General features: G+C 46.0%; 1 protein-coding gene across 25 annotated transcripts in view; it reads left to right on the top strand.

The window, feature by feature from the left end:
- The window catches only part of ATXN2 (ataxin 2), a 177,619-nt gene that overhangs the window by 77,747 nt on the left and 80,000 nt on the right, over positions 1–19,872 (top strand). For all 25 annotated transcript variants that reach the window (XM_077292713.1, XM_077292724.1, XM_077292651.1 and 22 more), the window contains exon 3: positions 13,331–13,390. In XM_077292713.1, coding sequence (XP_077148828.1) covers positions 13,358–13,390 — 33 coding nt within the window. In that variant the 5' untranslated portion in view covers positions 13,331–13,357. The remainder of the gene's footprint in view (positions 1–13,330; positions 13,391–19,872) is intronic.

The raw sequence follows: 19,872 nt of genomic DNA, 5'->3' as shown, positions 1-19,872 counted from the left end.
AAAAATCTGCAGGTAAAAGGCACTGCGTTTTGCCTGCGGATTTACAGCAGATTTCCAGTGTTTTTTTGTGCGGATTTCACCTGCGGATTCCTATTGAGGAACAGGTGTAAACCGCTGCGGAATCCGCACAAAGAATTGACATGCTGCGGAAAATACAATGCAGCGTTTCTGCACGGAATTTTCCGCACCATGGGCACAGCAGATTTGGTTTTCCTTAGGTGTACATGGTACTGTAAACCTGATGGAAAACTGCTTCGAATTCGCAGCGGCCAATCCGCTGCGGATCCGCGGCCAATCCGCTGCCAATCCGCTGCGGATCCGCGGCCGATCCGCTGCCAATCCGCTGCAGATCCGCTGCGGATCCGCGGCCGATCCGCTGCGGATCCGCTGCCGATCCGCTGCGGATCCGCGGCCGATCCGCTGCAGATCCGCGGCCAATCCGCTGCGGATCCACTGCGGAACCGCGGCCGATCCGCTGCGGATCCGCGGCCGATCCGCTGCGGATCCGCGGCCGATCCGCTGCGGATCCGCGGCCGATCCGCTGCGGATCCGCGGCGATCCGCGGCCGATCCGCTGCGGATCCGCTGCGATCCGCGGCCGATCCGCTGCGGATCCGCGGCCGATCCGCGGCCGATCCGCTGCGGATCCGCGGCCGATCCGCTCTGTGTGCACATGCCATAACCCTAACCCTAACCCTACCCGTAACCCTAACCCTACCCCTAACCCTACCCCTAGTTCTAACCCTAACCCTAGTGGTAAAAGAAAAAAAAATATTTTCTTTATTTTATTATTGTCCCTACCTATGGGGGTGATAAAGGGGGGGGTTTATTTATTATTTTTTTATTTTGATCGCTGTGGTAGAACCTACCACAGCGATCAAAATGTACCTGTAACGAATCTGCCAGCCTGCAGATTCGGCGGGCGTACTGAGCGTGCGCCCGCCATTTTCCAAGATGGCGGCGCCCAGCGAGGAGACGGCCGGACACCGGGAGGATCGGTAAGTATGGGGGGGTGGATCGGAGCACAGGGGGGGGGATCGGAGGACGGGGGGAGCGGACAGGAGCACGGGGGAGCGGACAGGAGCACGGGGGAGCGAACAGGGGGACGGAGAGGACCGGGCCACATAACGGACGACTGGGGAGGAGATCGGGGGCGGTGGGGGGGGCCAGTACATGATTTCCAGCCATGGCAGATGCTATTGCAGCATCGGCCATGGCTGGATTGCAATATTTCACCATTTTCATAGGTGAAATATTGCAAATTGCTCTGATTGGCTGTTGCACTTTCAACAGCCAATCAGAGCGATCGTAGCCACGTGGGGGCAAAGCCACCCCCCTAGGCTGAAGTACAACTCCCCCTCTCCCTGCAGATCGGGTAAAATAGGAATTAACCCTTTCACCCGATCTGCAGGGATGCGATCATTCCATGACGCCGCATAGGCGTCATGGGTCGGGAAGGGGTTAAAGGAAATTTCCAAATCTTATTAGAAACCTGTTCAGTTTGGAAGTGACTTTGGGGGTCCTATTTATTGGAAACCCCCAAAAGTGATACCATTTTAAAAACCGCACCCTTCAATGTATTCAAAATTGCTTTCTGGTAGTTTATTAACCCTTCAGGTGCTTCAGGAATTAATACAAAGTGACCTGACAGGATGAAAAAATTTATTTTTACCACCTGAATGTCACTAACTCCTGAACAGGCCACTATAGCTGGAAAACTTTAAAGCCATTATTTGGTCATGAACTGCCATGACAAACATCAGAACCACATGATCAAGATCTCATGGTGCAAATGGGGTTGAAGAGGGAGCACCCACACTGTGTTAACCATTTAGATGCTCTAGTCAGTATTGACAGCAGCATCTAAGGGGTTAAACGGTAATGGTTTCTTGCCAATACTGATTGTGGCTGATGCAGCAAGTTGTCAGTTATATTGTACAGCCGACAGCTACCGGATTGTCCCCCTGTCGGAGGATGCTATTCTCTTACATGGCAGGTCAGTAAAAAGACGTATTGGTGGTCATTAAAGGGCTATTGTATGTCTTCTCTATAAGGACACAGGTTTTTTTTCTGTTTCACATCAAAACACAATACTGCTGGTGTCATTTTCTGTTTGTTTGTTATATCTAGTCTCGTTAGCCTGAGAGCACTTATAAAATTATATTATTAAAAGTTATATTTTATTGAACTGTAAAATGTCAATCTAATTGTAAATTGTTTGAATTTGCGGGGAGCCTGCAAGTTTTATGAAAATCAACATAAAATGCATTCACTCCTCTCTATAAGCTAGTATTTGAAATCAAACATGGGATCATTGATTTAACAAACATACTGCATATTGTGCTTATTGTTGTCAGGGGTGGGGCACTGCTTATCTTTTAGTTTTTTCCTGATTTAGCACAAATGCTGCAGCGGTCCCCCTATCAGTGTTTTTTTTTTTTTTTTTGTTTTTTTATTTACTTTTTATTAAACATTTTAGAAAGTCATATTACAAACATTTGGGCCCCACACACCCCTTCACACCATTCCCCATTCCACCTGTATCCTAACCTAACGTTCATAAACTGCTTATGAACAAGGTAAGAGTGCCAAGTCCAACAGAACAATACTGTTAAACCGCTGCATTCACATGTATACAATACATTAAAAAAGTAAATGCTGTATTTTATGGTCCGAATGTAACATGTGGGGAGGGGCAGCGGAGGAGTGGGATCGCACTTCTAGGAGGCAGGAATCTGGCACTGGGGAAACCACGTGGTCCCGTTGCTTAAAGTGAATGAATATTCATTAGCTGCTTCCCTGCTCGGCGCTGACAGGGGAGCAGCAAATGAATGTTCCTTCACTTAAACAGCGAACCCACATGGTTTCCCCAGTGCTGAATTCCTGCTGCTGGGTGATCTGTGTCCGGTGGAGAAGGAGGCGGCAGGAGCAGGGTGCCATAGGAGGGATTGCAGTTGCATACCTGACAGCACGGGCTATGCTGATGCTGAGTGCTCCCGTGTAGGACCTGTGGTGACATAATGAAGATGACGGGCTGAAGCATAACATGACAGCACAGAGCCCTCCCTCTTCATTATGTCATCACAGGTCCTGCAGACACCGCACTAGAAACAGTGCAGCTTCCTCTTACAAGACCTGTGGTGAGGTAATAAGAGGGCGGGCTCTGTGCGGTCATGTGATGCTCCAGCCCTTTATTACCTCACCCAGATCCTGTAAGCTGTAGAGAGAGATACTTTCGGTTTTCTAGCTTGGCTGGCTGCAGGACCTGCATGGATGTGAGAGCACAGCCTGTACAAGTAAGAATGAATTAAAAGGTTAGTAACTACAACACATAAAAAGCACTCTGCCACTACTGTGGTGAAATATAACTCCCAGCATGCTATAGGATCTGCAGGACATGCTGGGAATTATAGTTCTCCCATGGGATATTAAAGCAGCACTCCATTGTTATTTTTCAGTTCTTGAGTGGTGCTTTAAATATAAGCCCTGTGCCCCCATTCTTATACTCGCCCTCCCTTCATATAGTACTTTACAGGCACCACACTGGTCCCGCAGCACCATTTATACCTGTGGCTTCCAACATAACATACTATTCTATATAATAACACCACATATAATAGTATGTTATTTGTTATTTAATATTTTACCACGTTTTTTGCTTCTTTATATTTTTTTTCCCTATTTTCCACCTCTAAAACCTGGGTGCGTCTTATAGTCCGGTGCGTCTTATAGTCCAAAAAATACGGTGGCCAATCTGGAAAAAGGCAGGATATAAATCAGAACAGTTCTTCTATTAGACTCCACACCGCTCGGGCCGAGTATTAGAGAGCCACAGAGTAGGAATCTGCACCAATAGGTTTTCAAATCTCAAAGTAGTCTCCTTAACCACGTGGGGCTAAATTTAGGCTATCAAGCCAGAGTGCCAAGATATCGTCAAGTTTTTAGTGGGTCCCTCTTTTGTGGTATACATAAATTTTAAGACGTATAGTATTAATTAGTGTTTATTCGGACTCCCATGACAGCACTACGAGAGAGGGGATCCGCCCTTCAGGAACAGGAAACCTACAGAGATACAAAAGGGCGGCACCTCTCCCTATGCATCAGTTGGTTTCCTGTTCCTGGAGGGACAGGATCCTACAGATGAAATTCTCCGTAGTGGATCCCAGGCCGGCCGGCCGAATCTGGTAGCGGGGGGGGGGGTCTCCTACGGTCCTACCTCGGCCGGTGCGGATGTCCCTGGAGGCGCCACGGTGGTCCTGGCTGGACTGCACGTCGGTGGCGTATGGCAGCAGGGAGCAGGGTCCGGAGGATTGCCTGATCTCCATTCTATGCCGGCGTTGGTAAGTATATGCCCCCCTTGGTTCTTGCAGCGATGCGGCGGTGCAGTGGTGGAGTGGGGTAGCGGTGACGGGAAAGCGGCGCCGACCGGAGCGCTGTCGCACATCTCCGGCGTCCTGCACCGCTCTCAGGAGCGTTTCCGGAATGCTGTGACGCCGGGGGCGGAGTCGGCAGGCGCTTCCGGGTTACTGGATGGCTGCGCATGCGCAGTCTATCCAAGATGGCGGCGCCCATCGATCCTGGACACCGGATTCCCCACTAACTACCGCTGACCTCCCAGCTGCGGTCTGGTCAGCAGAAACCAATGGGATGACGCCAGGCAGTATGCTGACCGGAACCCAGGGGGATTTAAGCAGGTGTCGGATTTAGAGCCCTGCTTTTGGTCACACTTCCATCATGGAGAGTGGTGGTGAGCAGCCTCAGCTACTGGAGGTGCGACAGAAGCCCTTGGAGAAGGAGCATGTCAGGAGTGACCAGTCCAGCCGCAAAAGCTCGTCCAAGCAGGGATCGAGAGCTTCGACTGGGAAAGAACCCCCTCGTGTTCCGGTGCCTTGATTTGGCGTACACTGGTAAGTGATCTACGTGAATGTTCACTCAGTGACGCGGGCCCCCTTATACTTTGTCATTCTAGGGGAAGAGAAGTGCAAAGACGAAACATAAGGAGTGCGCCCTGTGTGGAATCCCTTTACCAGATTCTTACCCTAAAAAATTATGTGCCCCCTGTATACAACAGACGGTGAGGTCTACAGGTGTGGTAGGGGTTAAGGGACATCAGGTCGGATAGATGGTATCACCTTATTGTCCTCCCCTAGGTAGCGGAAGAATCTGCAAATACGGCTAACTTAAAAGAGATGATCCGTATGGAAGTAAGGGAATCCCTGCGGTCTCTATCCCAGGCGGGAAGTTCAAAACCTAAAACTCCCTTAATCTCTGAATCTTCGGAGGAAGAAAAAGAGGAAGGTTCCTATGGCTCTATTCCCTCTTCCTCGTCATCGGAAGAGGACTCTGGCCGGTTTTGTCTACCGCTGGACCGAGTGGACAAACTAGTTAAATCGGTCAGGGGTACCATGGGCCTGGAAGAGCCTAAAACACAACCTTCCAGGCAGGAAATAATGTTCAGCGGATTAGACCATAAGAAGCGCAGATCCTTTCCGGTGATAGATAAAGTTCAAGATTTAATTCTCCGTGAGTGGAAGAAACCGGAGAAAAAAGGCTCGTTACCACCAGCTTTAAAACGCAGGTATCCCTTTGAGGATGCAGCCGTTGATACCTGGGACAAGGCCCCTAAGCTAGATGCGGCGGTGGCGAAAGCGTCCAAAAAAGCCTCATTACCCTTTGAGGATATGGGGACCCTTAAAGATCCGCTTGATAGGAAGGCAGACACCTTCCTTAAAGGTACCTGGGAGATGGCGGCCGGATCTCTGAGACCAGCGGTGGCCGCAACGTGTACAGGCAGATCCTTAATGGTCTGGCTGGATCAGTTAGAGTCACAACTTAAGGAAGGTGCATCCAGGAATACAATCCTGAATGCGCTCCCAGTGATTCAAGATGCTGCGGCCTTCCTGTCGGACGCTTCACTGGATTCCGTCAAAATGGCGGCCAGAGCAGCAGGTCTTTCCAACGCGGCTCGTAGAGCCTTATGGTTAAAATGTTGGTCTGGTGACATCCAATCAAGATCCAAGCTCTGCGCTATCCCATGTAAAGGGGAATATCTCTTCGGACCAACTCTGGATGACTTGCTTGAAAAAGCAGGTGATGATAAGAAGAAGTTCCCTAATCTGCCATCAGCATCTTACCGTCGCCCCTTCAACAGAAGGAGGTTTGGTCGCGGAAGGAAACGCGCGTCCTCACCCTCGAGAGAGAATTTCAGATGGGAGGATAGACGCAAGAGAGGTACGGGCTATATGTTCCGCCGTTCCTCAAAAGAACGTAAAAAGTCAGACCAATGACTAGCAATCCCTGTGGGAGGGAGATTGGCAGCCTTCTCTTCCGCATGGTCTGACATCACTAATAGTGACTGGGTCCGAGGCATTATATCAGACGGTCTGAGACTGGAGTTTGACCATTGGCCTCGGGATAAGTTCAAATTAACCCCCTTACGTTCCTCCTCTATTGAACAAACGGCTTTGGAAGCTGAAGTCACCAATTTATGTCTTAAAAAGGTGCTGATTGAGATCCCAGATTCAGAAAGAGGAAGAGGGTTCTACTCTCCTCTATTTCTGATTCAAAAACCAGATAAGTCATTTAGGACCATCATTAATCTTAAATCTCTTAATGAATTCCTGGTTAATAAAACCTTCAAAATGGAGTCTATCAGTACTACAATAAAGATGTTGTTCAAACACTGCTTTATGGTAGTTGTAGATCTTAAGGACGCATACTATCATGTTCCTATCCATGAGAACTTCCAGAGGTTCCTGAGGGTGGCGGTGTCTATAGAGGGAATTGTTCGTCATTTTCAATATCGAGCCCTTCCCTTCGGCATTTCTGCAGCTCCTAGGGTATTTACCAAGGTAGTCGCTGAGGTTATGGCATATTTGCGAGAATCCGATATCCTCATAATCCCTTATCTGGATGATTTCCTTATTGTGGGGAATTCAGCAGGTCATTGCCTTTCACAAGCAAAGACAGCCATAGCCAAACTAGAACATCTGGGCTGGATTATAAATTATGACAAATCCCGTTTACAGCCCCTAAAAATTCAGAGATTCCTCGGACTGTTATTAAATTCAGAGACCCAACAATGCTGTCTGCCGCCTGATAAATTACTCCACATTCAACAACAGGTGTTGAAGGCGATTAATAAACCATCCATGACCCTTAGACAGGCTATGTCACTGTTAGGATCCCTAACTTCGTGCATTCCTGCCGTCCGTTGGGCCCAATTCCATACCAGACCTTTACAGTTTGAGGTTCTGGACAATGATAGAGCCTTACAGGGGTCCTTGCAGGGTCAGGTGACGTTAAGTCCAGTAGTACTTACATCTCTCAGATGGTGGCTAGTGGAAGGCAATCTGTCGGCAGGAGTTCCCTGGGTGACACATGTGACTCGTGTAATAACAACTGACGCCAGCCCTACGGGATGGGGGGCGCACATGGGTGACATCGTAGTTCAAGGGCTATGGGACCCTCAAACATCAGCTTCCTCCAATCAGAGAGAGTTAATGGCTATTGAACTAGCAGTTAAAAAACTCCTCGTGTATCTACAGGGTCACCATGTCAAGATCCTCTCCGACAACCAGGTGGCAGTAGCCTACGTAAACCACCAGGGTGGTACACACTCCGAATCTCTGATGGAAGTAGCAGACCGCCTTCTCCAGACAGCAGAGAGCAGTTTACTATCTTTAACTGCTCTACATTTAAAAGGGAAAGAAAACATAAAAGCGGACTTTCTAAGCCGCAACACCTTAAAACAAGGGGAATGGTCCCTGAACAGAGACATCTTCGGTCAAATCGTCCACATGTGGGGTCATCCAGACGTGGACCTGTTTGCCACCAGGGACAACAGAAAAACAAAAAAATTCTGTTCTCTGAATCCCAGGGAGAATCCGTTGGCAGTGGACGCCTTCCTGATCAAATGGGACTTCCGTTTGGCTTATGCGTTTCCCCCGCTGGGCCTATTACCTCTTGTGGTCAGGAAAATAAGGGAGGACCGAGCAAGGGTCATACTGGTCGCCCCTTTCTGGCCCAAGAGAGCTTGGTTCGCGTGGCTCAGGACCATGTCGGTGGAAGACCCCTGGGTACTTCCGGACATTCCCAATTTACTCCATCAAGGTCCGATCACCCATCCGCAAGTGAAGGGGCTCCATTTGACGGCATGGTGTTTGAGAGGTCATTATTAAAAAACAGAGGTTTTTCCCCAAACTTAATTGATACCCTTATGAAGAGTAGAAAAAATATAACAACAAAGATCTACTCTAGAACCTGGAGGAAGTTCTTGGCCTCTTCAGATTTCAGAATTGAAGAAGGGTTACCAATTAACCAAATTTTAGAATTCCTGCAGAAAGGGTTAGAGCTAAACCTATCCACAAGTACACTAAAAGTACAAGTCTCAGCCCTGGGGGCCCTGTTTTCTTGTAACGTTGCTAATAACTATTGGGTATCAAGGTTTATAAAAGCTTCTAGTAGAGCTAGACCTATACACAAGAACAGGTCGGTACCTTGGGATCTCAACCTAGTCCTGTCAGCCTTGACTAGAGAACCGTTTGAGCCCTTACATTCTGCTTCAATTAAATTATTGTCCCTCAAGACAGCGTTCTTGGTAGCGATAACATCTGCTCGTAGAGTAGGGGACATTCAAGCACTCTCTAGACTCTCCCCATATACAGAGTTTTTACAGGACAGAGTAGTCCTAAAACCGGACCCCGCCTATTTGCCAAAAGTCACCTCACATTTTCACAGATCACAGGAGATAGTGTTACCATCATTTCTCCCTAACCCCTCTAACGCTAAAGAAGAACTACTCCATACATTAGATGTTAGGAGATGCCTGTTAGAATACATCACAGTCACTAACGCTTGGAAGAGAGAGGATGCGTTATTTTTATCCTTCCAAGGTCCTAGGAAAGGGCTTAGAGTTTCGAAGTTCACACTAGCGAAGTGGATTAGGGAGGCTATCTCTCTGGCTTATACTGCAGGTGGAGGTCCGGCTCCGCAGAATCTGAGGGCGCATTCCACCAGGGCCATGGCTACATCCTGGGCGGAAAGATCTGGAGTATCAATCGACCAGATATGTAAGGCAGCTACGTGGTCGTCCCCTTCCACCTTTTTCAAGCACTATCGGTTGGACTTGGGGTGCTCCTCTGATCTCACCTTCGGGTTAAGGGTGCTGCAAGCTATAGTCCCTCCCTAAGGTAGTTTTACATCTCTGTAATTCTCTCGTAGTGCTGTCATGGGAGTCCGAATAAAGCATTAAGCTACTTACAGGTAGCGGCATTTTTCGGAGGCCCATGACAGCACCCTTAGTTCCCTCCCTATTCACGTGGGGGTTGCACTTCCTATAATGTATATAATGAGATATATATAGATCTCACGTGTGGTATTTGTATTGGATTAGTTTTGTATATAAACTGTATATAATATTTGTGTGCTACTAACCGCGGTAGTCCTCTCAGGCTCTAATATACAACTGATGCATAGGGAGAGGTGCCGCCCTTTTGTATCTCTGTAGGTTTCCTGTTCCTGAAGGGTGGATCCCCTCTCTCGTAGTGCTGTCATGGGCCTCCGAAAAATGCCGCTACCTGTAAGTAGCTTAATGCTTTCCAAGCGGCCAGCGATGATGCGCCATTGCTTTGGCTGCACATCTGCCAATCAGTGGCCCAGTTATCATGCGACAGGCCACTGGTATCGGCACTTAAGGTACCGTCACATTAAGCGACGCTGCAGCGATATCGACAACGATGCCGATCGCTGCAGCGTCGCTGGAGAGCTGTCGCACAGACAGCTCTCCAGCGACCAACGATGCCGAAGTCCCCGGGTAACCAGGGTAAACATCGGGTTACTAAGCGCAGGGCCGCGCTTAGTAACCCGATGTTTACCCTGGTTACCAGTGTAAATGTAAAAAAAAAATTGCTGGCATCGTTGCTTTTGCTGTCAAACACGACGATACACGACGATCTGACGACCAAAAAAGTTCTGGACTTTCAGCAACGACCAGCGATATCACAGCAGGATCCAGATCGCTGCTGCGTGTCAAACACAACGATATCGCTATCCAGGACGCTGCAACGTCACGTATCGCTATCGTTCTCGTTGCAAAGTCGCTTAGTGTGAAGGTACCTTAACTGTTACTGCAAGTAATGCAAAGGCAAACGAAGCAGCACAACGTTCTCTAGAATTGTTAAGCTAGTTTTAATTATAGGACGTTATCCATAGTGAAAACTAAAGTGGAGTTTAACCCTGACCATTTGTGCTATGTCACCACTGCTGCCAGATGTACAATTTTTATGTATTTTTTTTCTTTAGAAACTTTTCTAAGAACAATTGTGTAGAGGAAAAAAAAAACCTCCAGTGTGAGTCAATTTCCGCTTCATGCTACTGAGGATGTAGTTTGCGGAAAAGTAAATTCCTGGATATATTTGAACTAATACTAAATACAGTTCTCCCCTCATATTCCACTTGTGTATGCTATGGATTTTAACCCCATTATAAATGAAAAATATTCTCTAAAGAGTCTTTGTCATTGAATAAGCAGCAGCTATGGAATCTGTGATTTGAGCACAAAGTCTGTATTGTAGCTGTGAGGAATGTGCATGGCTCCAAAGCTGCTGTTAAAGTATTTGAAGATTTGGCGTTTTTTTTTTTTATGTTAAAGGGAGCCCTTTTGACGGCATGGTGGTCACTGGGTTGAATTGTATTTTCTGTATAAAACATTCACTAGCTGGAAACCTTTTTTTGGCCTTTTTAAGTCAGAGAGGCAGAAGAGAGATCTCCAACGTCTCCAACTATCTTGATTTCTGTATGAGACTTTTTGCATCTATGCTGAAAGTTACCACTATGTAGCGACACCCTGAATGTGCAGCATTGAATTACAGGGGAGATCTTTGTTGCTTTTATCATGGTTATATGAACAATGTAGGCTTGATTCCGGTTAAATATGGAGCTGCTGGAGTAGAAGAAATCCTCTCACAGCTTTTAAGAGTGTCTATGTGACACTGTGTATTTAATTAGAGACTTAAAGGGCATTTATACTGCAAGATAATCGTGACCGAGCCTTATTAAAAATGCTTGTTGTATGATCATCTTGGTGTGTGAACAGGCTGCCGAACACCCCGGGAATGAGCAAAGTGCATGTTCTTTGGGTGATGTAATCTGATCTTTTATGCAGCATAAAAAAAAAAAATCATTCTCCGCTGAGAACAATGGCAGCCTATGCACACGGAGCGATCTAGTGTAAGACCACTCAGTGTTCATTGTTTGCTATGATCAAGTGACCTATCATGTTAGTTTGTGTAAACGGATGCTAAGGCCTCTTTCACACTTTCGTCGGTACGGGTCCGTCGCAATGCGTCAGGCCGACGGACGTTGTGAAAGTTTTGCACGACGTGGGCAGCGGATGCAGTTTTTTGACGCATCCGCTGCCCATTCTGCAGTCCGGGGAGGATGGGGCGGAGTTTTGGCCGCGCATGCGCCATCGAAAATGGCGGACGCGACGTACAAAAAAAGTTATATTGAACTTTTGTGTGACGACGGTCCGCCAAAACACGACGGATCCGTCGAACGATGGACGCGACGTGTGGCGATCCGTCGCTAATACAAGTTTATGGGAAAAAAAACGCATCCTGTGAGCACATTTGCAGGATCCGTTTTTTGCCCAAAACGACGGACTGCGACGGATTGCAAAAAACGGAAGTGTGAAAGAGGGCTCTCTTCACATGTCTGTATAAAACAAGTACCAAAAAAAAACCGTGGCATCAGTGTTTTGCATCTGTGTTTTTCCGGTATGGCAGAAGAAAAATAAATTACAAATCTTCTCCAATACTTTGTAATGTTAAACACATACAGCACACTGATGCGATCTGTGTGCTGTACGTGTTTTACATGGACCCATAGGCTTGCATTGGTTCTTGTCATCTGTGCTGCCTGTGAAAACACAGACATGTGTTTGTGTGGTTTACATTGACACACGATCTGTGGAAAAACACGGACATGTGCATAGCAGCATAGATTATAATGGGAACTTGTGGCATGAAAAAAACCAAAACGAAAACGGATGCAACACGTACTGCACAAGGAGAAATGTTACCCCTTAAACTCCCAATCCAGAGCCTTTTGCCTAGCTAAATCAGTACTCGCACTTTGCACTAATGAGGGCCAATAGCCCAAAACACCGTGTCTGCAAATTGAGTTTCTGATTTGGCTTTTATCCAGTCATATTGCAAGACTCGTTAAAGGGTTGATTGTGACATGTAGAATTGCTGCTTACAACAGATGGCGCTATGGAGTTGAAGTCCTCTTTCTCTCTGAAGAGGCAATTTGCATACATGGACATGTGTAAGGGGCCTAAGATAAACCCTTTAGAAGCGGCCATCACCTCTTCTGGAAGATGACACTTTAGAAGCAGCCATGTTTTTCTTTTGCAGATTAACATTTTAGAATCAACTGTATCTTCCATTGTCTGAGCCGCATAATACAAAGACATGTACTTTTACAGATCTGATGTAGAACCATATCCAGCCCACCCCCACCACGTACACACAGTTGGAATCTCTCCAGATTTTGAGCTCACTTTAGTAAAATGAAAGTGAAACCTGTTGCTGTAATAATGCAGGAAATCATCTGATTTCAGATCATTCATAATCTGCCCTTTTTTTTCTTTTTCTCAGAAGTGATGGGTCCTCTATGAAGAGGACCTGTCTGGTTTGCTGACATGTATGTTTCAGTAAATCCTTGTGTATATATAAAATGCAAATTTTAGAGTGCATTTTTTCTTGTGTTGTCCATTTTAAAACAACAAATCTGCAGGTACTCTGACTGTAGACTTCTGAAGCTTCATGGCACATGCACTGCCTGCGGTGAGGATTCTCCAGTGTCCATGTCGGGAATGGTGGTCAAATGCAGACGCCGGAGAATCTTCACACCATGCGGTAGATGCGATGTGAGGATTCACAAGTCTTGTCACATAGTGACTGCAGACTCGTCGTTTTAGAACGGCAAACCACTTTAATTCTTGTTTGCCATTCCTAGTGGGCATAAACGTTCCCTTTTGTCAGTGTCCTTCCACCATCTTGATTTTTCACAGTCGTCTCTGATTGGTTTAGGGACATGCACTTTGATAAAGGGGATTGATAACACTCAATTTAAAGCGAACCCAACGGCTGATACATGCTGGCCAATCCGTGAGCAGCATGTATCTGACATCGGTTGTATGATTTCAGACAAATTGAGTGTTTTGATCATAATTATAGCAGATGCTCACATCCTTGTTTTCAGGAGCACCTAATATAATACTTAAATAGTACCTTCATTTGATCTAGTTTTTAACTTATTTTCAGATTTCATTTGATGGAATCTATGCAAACATGCGAATGGTTCACATTCTTACTTCAGTTGTGGTAAGCTCCTTCTGCATGGATTCTGCCTTGTTCTTAATAGCATTAGCTAGCTGATGGAAGCCTTACATAGTTTTAGTCCATTTTGAGGTTTCAAATGCAATGTAAATATTTCAGCTTGTATTTAAAGGGACATAAAGACCTGAGCTATTTGGAGACTTGAGCTACAGCTGCAGTCCAAAGCAGCAATACATTGCGTTTCATGGAATCTTATGGACTACAGCCGTCACTCAAAATGAATGTATAACAGTACAAAAATTCTTTATGCAACTGTAACTACAACATTTATAGAAGTACATGCAAAACAAAAAACGTTGCAACAAGTGGTTTTTCTTCATAATTTATCCAATATTTCATTCAGTTTCTATACAAATAATAATCACCGCTGTGAGCAAATCATCCAGATTGCAGTATGGGCTTCAACAAGCTTCCGACTTGCAGAAAAATCCTCGGTGTGGGTGATCCCTGTGCATATGCGCTCTTTCATGAATAGAGCAGGAGGGCAGAGACACTGACCGACGATGAGGGAAGAACACCTGCAGCGATGTTTAGGGGACGTCCACCTTTATCAAGCTTCAGTCTTCTATTCCTTCCTTATAACGGCACGCACCACGTGACCCAGCACCAATCCGGTGAACAGGTAATAAAACATAAAACCAATTTAGTACAAAACAGCTTGTTTACATCCATCAGTATAGAGAACCATAATACCTTTTCACAATTGCATTACAGAAAGCAAGTGTTATGCAAAAACACATTTCATGTAATATTTACAAAGATGCATTAAAGTTGCATCTCATTTAACCCTTTTGGGGAAATCGTATCAAGAGAAAACATCCAATGTACTTCTCTTTGTAATAACTCTTCAAGCACCATCCATTTTAATTGTGAAAGCATATGTTTGTTTCCAAAAAAGTGTCTTTATACTGTCGTTTCGTTGAATCTATTTTTAAAATTTTTTTCCTCCTCATTACTTTTATTTGGTCTCTTCTGTTTTTCACCAAAAATTCTGATCGCAGAGCGATGTTCAGCAATTCGCACCTTTACACTGCCTGACGTTTGGCCCACACAATCCCAATCCACATAAGCATTTAAAAAAAAAAAAATATATATATACCACGTTGGCGGAATTACATGTAAAAGAAACATTTTATTGGTATTTTTGTGACCATAATGGGGTGGAATATGTGGTCACCTTTAAAGGGAACCAGTTGCGTCATTTTTTAGTAATTAAACTGTCCCCAGTGTGGTGTTAGTGATGCAATGTGCATCAGTAACACGTTTTCAATCAAAACGGCGGCGCTGTAATCCTCTACAAAAATCGTTTTGTATAGATATATAGTACGAAGGAAGAAATGATTCAGCTCCCGGCATGACTGATATCGATAAAGCAAGTAGATTCTTTATTCCAATTTACTTAAAAACAGATAAGCATCCAAACGATGTTCATACATAGTCCATGGTAGAAGACATGGGGAACACTGGGAAAGACATATGATCAGACACGCACTGTTTGTCTGATGATCGTTTCTTCTACCATGTACTATGTATTAATAGTTTGGATGCTTACCTGTTTTTAAATCAATTGGAATAAAGAATCGACTTGTTTTATCGAGATCAGTCATGCCGGGAGCTGAATCCTTTCTTCCTTCGTATTGCATTGGGCGCCTGCAACAGCGCTGCTGACAAACTCTCGGAGCTGACACAGCTGGTGGAGGGTGAACTGGTTTTCCCCATATTATGTGATGGATGTATAGAACCTTCTCTTTCAGTCATGGCTCGTGCTTCATTTTCTTCCAGTCATGGGCTCATCATATTGTTCACGCCCACACACTCTGATGTTTCGAGGTGTGCTGACATAGAGAGAATCTGCTCTAAAATCCTGCGCTTGTGCAAAGTCGAATGGCTCCCTGCTCTTGCACAGTGTCAAGTTTGGTCGGTGAGCCCATGACCCCCAGCGGCTACGGTGCATGCTCATAGTCGATGAAGCTAGCTACATACACCCAGATTTAGTGCACATGCGCAGGGAGCCGCTCTTCGATGTGCAAGCGTGAGATTTTGGGTGAGTGACGTCGGCGTACCCCGGAACATCAATCAGAGTTCGTGGGCGTCAACAATATGATGAGCTAGTGACCGAAAGAAAAAGAAGCGCCACCCCTATGGCTAAGGCTACTTTCACACTAGCGTTAACTGCAATACGTCGCAAATGCATCGTTTTGCCGGAAAAACGCATCCTGCAAAAGTGCTTGCAGGATGCGGTTTTTCTGCATTGACTAACATTAGCGACGCATTTGCGACACATTGACACACGTCGCAACCGTCGTACGACGGTTGCGCCGAGTTGTGGCGGACCGTCGGGAGCAAAAAACGTTACATGTAACGTTTTTTGCTCCCGACGGTCCGCTTTTTCCGACCACTCATGCGCAGCAGGAACTCCGCCCCCACCTCCACGCACTTCCCCGCACCTCACAATGGGGCAGCGGATGCGCTGGAAAAATGCATCCGCTGTCCCCGTTGTGCGGCGGAGACAACGCTAGCGTCGGGGATCTCGGCCCGACGCACTGCGACGGACCGAGCCGGACGCTAGTGTGAAAGAAGCCTAAAAGTGAAGGTACTATATACACTAGTGGCCAAAATTGTGGATACACTTCAAATTTGTATCATTTTTTAAAAGGTTTTTAGCATGCAATCATACAAATTGTTTATAACAGTAATGCCAAAGTAGTCTAAGGTAGATTAGAACACCTCTTCATAGAAAAAAGGTTAACAAAATATCTCATTACTTCTATAAGAACAGCGGAATGGCAGAATCAAAATATCACGTCCTAATATGTTAATTTCATGCTATCATTGTGTTCTTTCTTTAGTATTGTGCAGGGCAGTGTTCCCCAACTCCGGTCCTCAAGAGCCACCAACAGGTCATGTTTTCAGGATTTCCTTAGTATTACACAGGTGATACTTGCATCAGCTGGACGACCAAGAATCCCATCACCTGTGTAATACTAAGGATATCCTGAAAACATGACCTGTTGGTGGCTCTTGAGGGCTGGAGTTGGGGAACACTGGTGTAGACTATCCCTTAGCATCGATAACAGCTTTGCAACGCCTTGGCATTGATTCAACAAGACTTCTCAGGTTCTCTGTGGTTATGGTACCAGAAACCGATAACAGCTGCAGTCAATGCCTGTTTGTTGCTTGGTCGCCTACTAGAGATAGTTGCTTTAATCTTGACCACAGATTTTCGACAGGATTCAGATCAGGTCTGTGCATCATGAATATATTCAGGATATACAGCAGGATGTACAGAAATTCAGGACATCAAGAATATATTTAGACGTATTTACAGTTCCCTCAAAGACTTGTGTTCTCCCAATTCCAAGCCAGGACATACAGCCCCATATCATAACACTCTCAGCATGTTTCATTGTAGCTGTCATACACTCTGGAAGGCAGTCTTCCTTTGGCCTTCTCCGAACATAACGCAGTCTGTCACTACAAAAAATTGATATTCTCGTTTCATCGCTCCAGATTACTTTTTCCAATCTTCAGTTGTCCAGCTAAGATGTTCTTTGGCCCAGGAAATTCTTACTTTTCTGTTTAAGATTTAGGAATGGCTTTTTCCTTGGTGTTTGTGTTTTCAGACCGGCATCAAGTAATCGGTGACGTACTGCTCTATCCGACACCGAAACTCTTCCATCCTGCAAGAACTGGTTGAGTTCCTTGGCTGATGCTCTTCTGTTTTGCAAGGCTAGCCTAACAATTTTTCTGTCTGTTTTTGGAGTTATTGCCTTTCCTTCCCTTTTCCACTCTTAGTTTGATGCTGCAACTATCAGCAAAACGCGAACATGGCTTTTGCACTCCAGAAGCAGTGACTCCACCACCCATCTTCCTAGCAATTTCTCTGAAACGGTATCCCTCCTTCCTCAAAACAATAGCTGTAGCTTTTTTTTTTTTTTTTTTTTGGAGACCAATCAGACCTCTTTGTGGCTGGCATGATTAAAATAGAAAAAACAATCATTCAGGAGTTTGTGAGCTCAAAATACACCTTTATAATTATTCAGTTAAAAAATAAATGTAAATATTAATAAAATACAAGAAATAAAAATTCTCAATGTTTGTAAAAAAAATTAAAGCCTGTATGACCTATACGGAAAGGATCAAGTGACAACTGTAGCTTTAGAACGCTATTTTTAATTTAATACGGACATAACGAAAAGTTAATATGTAACTAGAAATTTACGAGTTTTACTCCGAGAAAAAGAAGTCCAGTATTTATTTCTTGTCAAAATTCTAAAAACCACCCACAAACTATATAAACTGTTCATCTCCTCTTCAATCCTCCCCATCCATCTCACCTCCTCCTCAGAACTGTTCCTTAACATACAATCCTCTGTCTCAAAACACAGGCAGCCCCCTCATGCCCTCTCCTGCTCCCACCTGCTAACACTATCTCTGCTCCTTCTCACTGCTGGTGATATCTCTCCAAATCCTGGTCCTCCTCACCATATTCCCACAGTCATTTCTACCTCCCATCCACGCTCCATCACAAACTTCCGTAACCTCTCTAACCTTATACCCATTCGCCCAGCCCCCGCTTCCCCAGTCCCACTAACAGGAGCTCTGTGGAACGCTCGCTCTGTCTGTAACAAGCTTTCCTACATCCATGATCTTTTTGTTACTACCAAACTTTCCTTCCTCGCCATCACCGAAACCTGGCTCACCCCTTCTGACACAGCCTCTCCTGCTGCACTCTCTTACGGTGGCTTCCACCTTTCTCACACATCCCGCCCCAGCAGCAAGCATGGTGGAGGAGTTGGTTTTCTCCTGTCAGATAACTGCTCCTTCACCCCAATCCCACTGCCACCCTCTGTTACCCTCCCTTCCTTTGAGGTGCACTCTGTGCGCATCTACTCCCCCTCCAACCTCCAACTGGCTGTCATTTACCGCCCCCCAGGGCCAGCCACCATCTTCTTTGACCACTTCACCACCTGGCTACTTCATTTCCTTTCTGCAGACATCCCCACTATCATCATGGGCGATTTCAACATCCCCCATTGACACTTCCCTCTCAGCTGCCACTAAACTTCTATCTCTCTCTTCCTCCTTCGGCCTCACTCAATGGTCTTCTGCAGCCACTCACAAAGATGGTCACACACTGGACCTCATCTTCACCTGCCTCTGCTCCCTATCTAACCTCTCTAACTCACCTCTTCCTCTCTCTGACCACAACCTTCTCACATTCTCATCTCTCTCCACTCAATGTCTAGAGTCCCCACCCCACAAACTTTCACACCCTCGCAGAAATCTTAAACATCTTGACCTACATTCATTCTCTGAATCTCTCCTCCCTCTCACAGACATAAGTTCCATACACAATGCGGATGACGCTGCCGCTCTATATAACACCACAATAGCTGTAGCTTTGGAATCTGCTGCCCCACTTACACATACCAAAGCTCGCAAAATCAACAGACAGCCCTGGCACACCAGCCTGACCAAAGAACTGAGGCGAGCTTCCAGGGCTGCTGAGCGCAGATGGAAAAGATCCCACTCCAACGACCACTTAATCGCATTCAAACAGTCCCTCACTACTTTCAAGACCGCACTCGCCACAGCTAAACAAACCTACTGCTCATCTCTCATATCCTCCCTGTCTCACAACCCTAAACAGTTATTCAACACCTTCAATTCTCTCCTCCGTCCCCCAGCACCTCCTCCCTCCCCACTTATCTCTGCTGAAGACTTTGCCTCATTCTTCAAGCAGAAGATTGATAACATCAGAGACAGTTTTGGTCAACAAGCCCCAGAGCCCTTCCTCCCAACTTCCCTACCCTCCACCTCCAAAACCAACTACTCCACCATTACAGAAGATTAACTCGCCACTCTACTCTCAAGATCGCATCTCACCACCTGTGCACTTGACCCGCTCCCATCCCACCTCATCCCAAACCTCACCACAATCTTCATCCCAACCCTAACCCATCTCTTCAACCTATCACTAACAACTGGTGTTTTCCCCTCAAGCTTTAAACATGCCTCCATCACACCTATCCTCAAAAAGCCCTCTCTTGACCCATCCTCTGTATCTAGCTATCGCCCTATATCACTTCTCCCCTATGCCTCAAAACTACTGGAACAACACGTCTACCTTGAACTGTCCTCCCATCTCTCTTCTTGCTCCCTCTTTGACCGCTTACAATCTGGCTTCCGGTCACACCATTCCACTGAAACTGCCCTAACTAAGGTCACCAATGACCTCTTAACCAACTAGAGCAAGCGACACTACTCTGTTCTCCTCCTCCTCGACCTGTCGGCTGCCTTTGACACAGTGGACCATTCCCTATTATTACAGACCCTCTCATCCCTTGGCATCACAGACTTGGCCCTATCCTGGATCTCATCATACCTAACAGACCGGACATTCAGCGTCTCCCACTCACACACCACCTCCTCACCTCGCCCCCTATCTGTCGGAGTCCCACAAG

This window comes from Ranitomeya variabilis, chromosome 1 (assembly GCF_051348905.1).
Source record: "Ranitomeya variabilis isolate aRanVar5 chromosome 1, aRanVar5.hap1, whole genome shotgun sequence".
In the NCBI taxonomy this organism is placed as follows: domain Eukaryota; kingdom Metazoa; phylum Chordata; class Amphibia; order Anura; family Dendrobatidae; genus Ranitomeya; species Ranitomeya variabilis.
The sequence above is the reverse complement of the archived record's forward strand: the minus strand, read 5'-3'. Positions and strand labels throughout refer to the sequence as shown.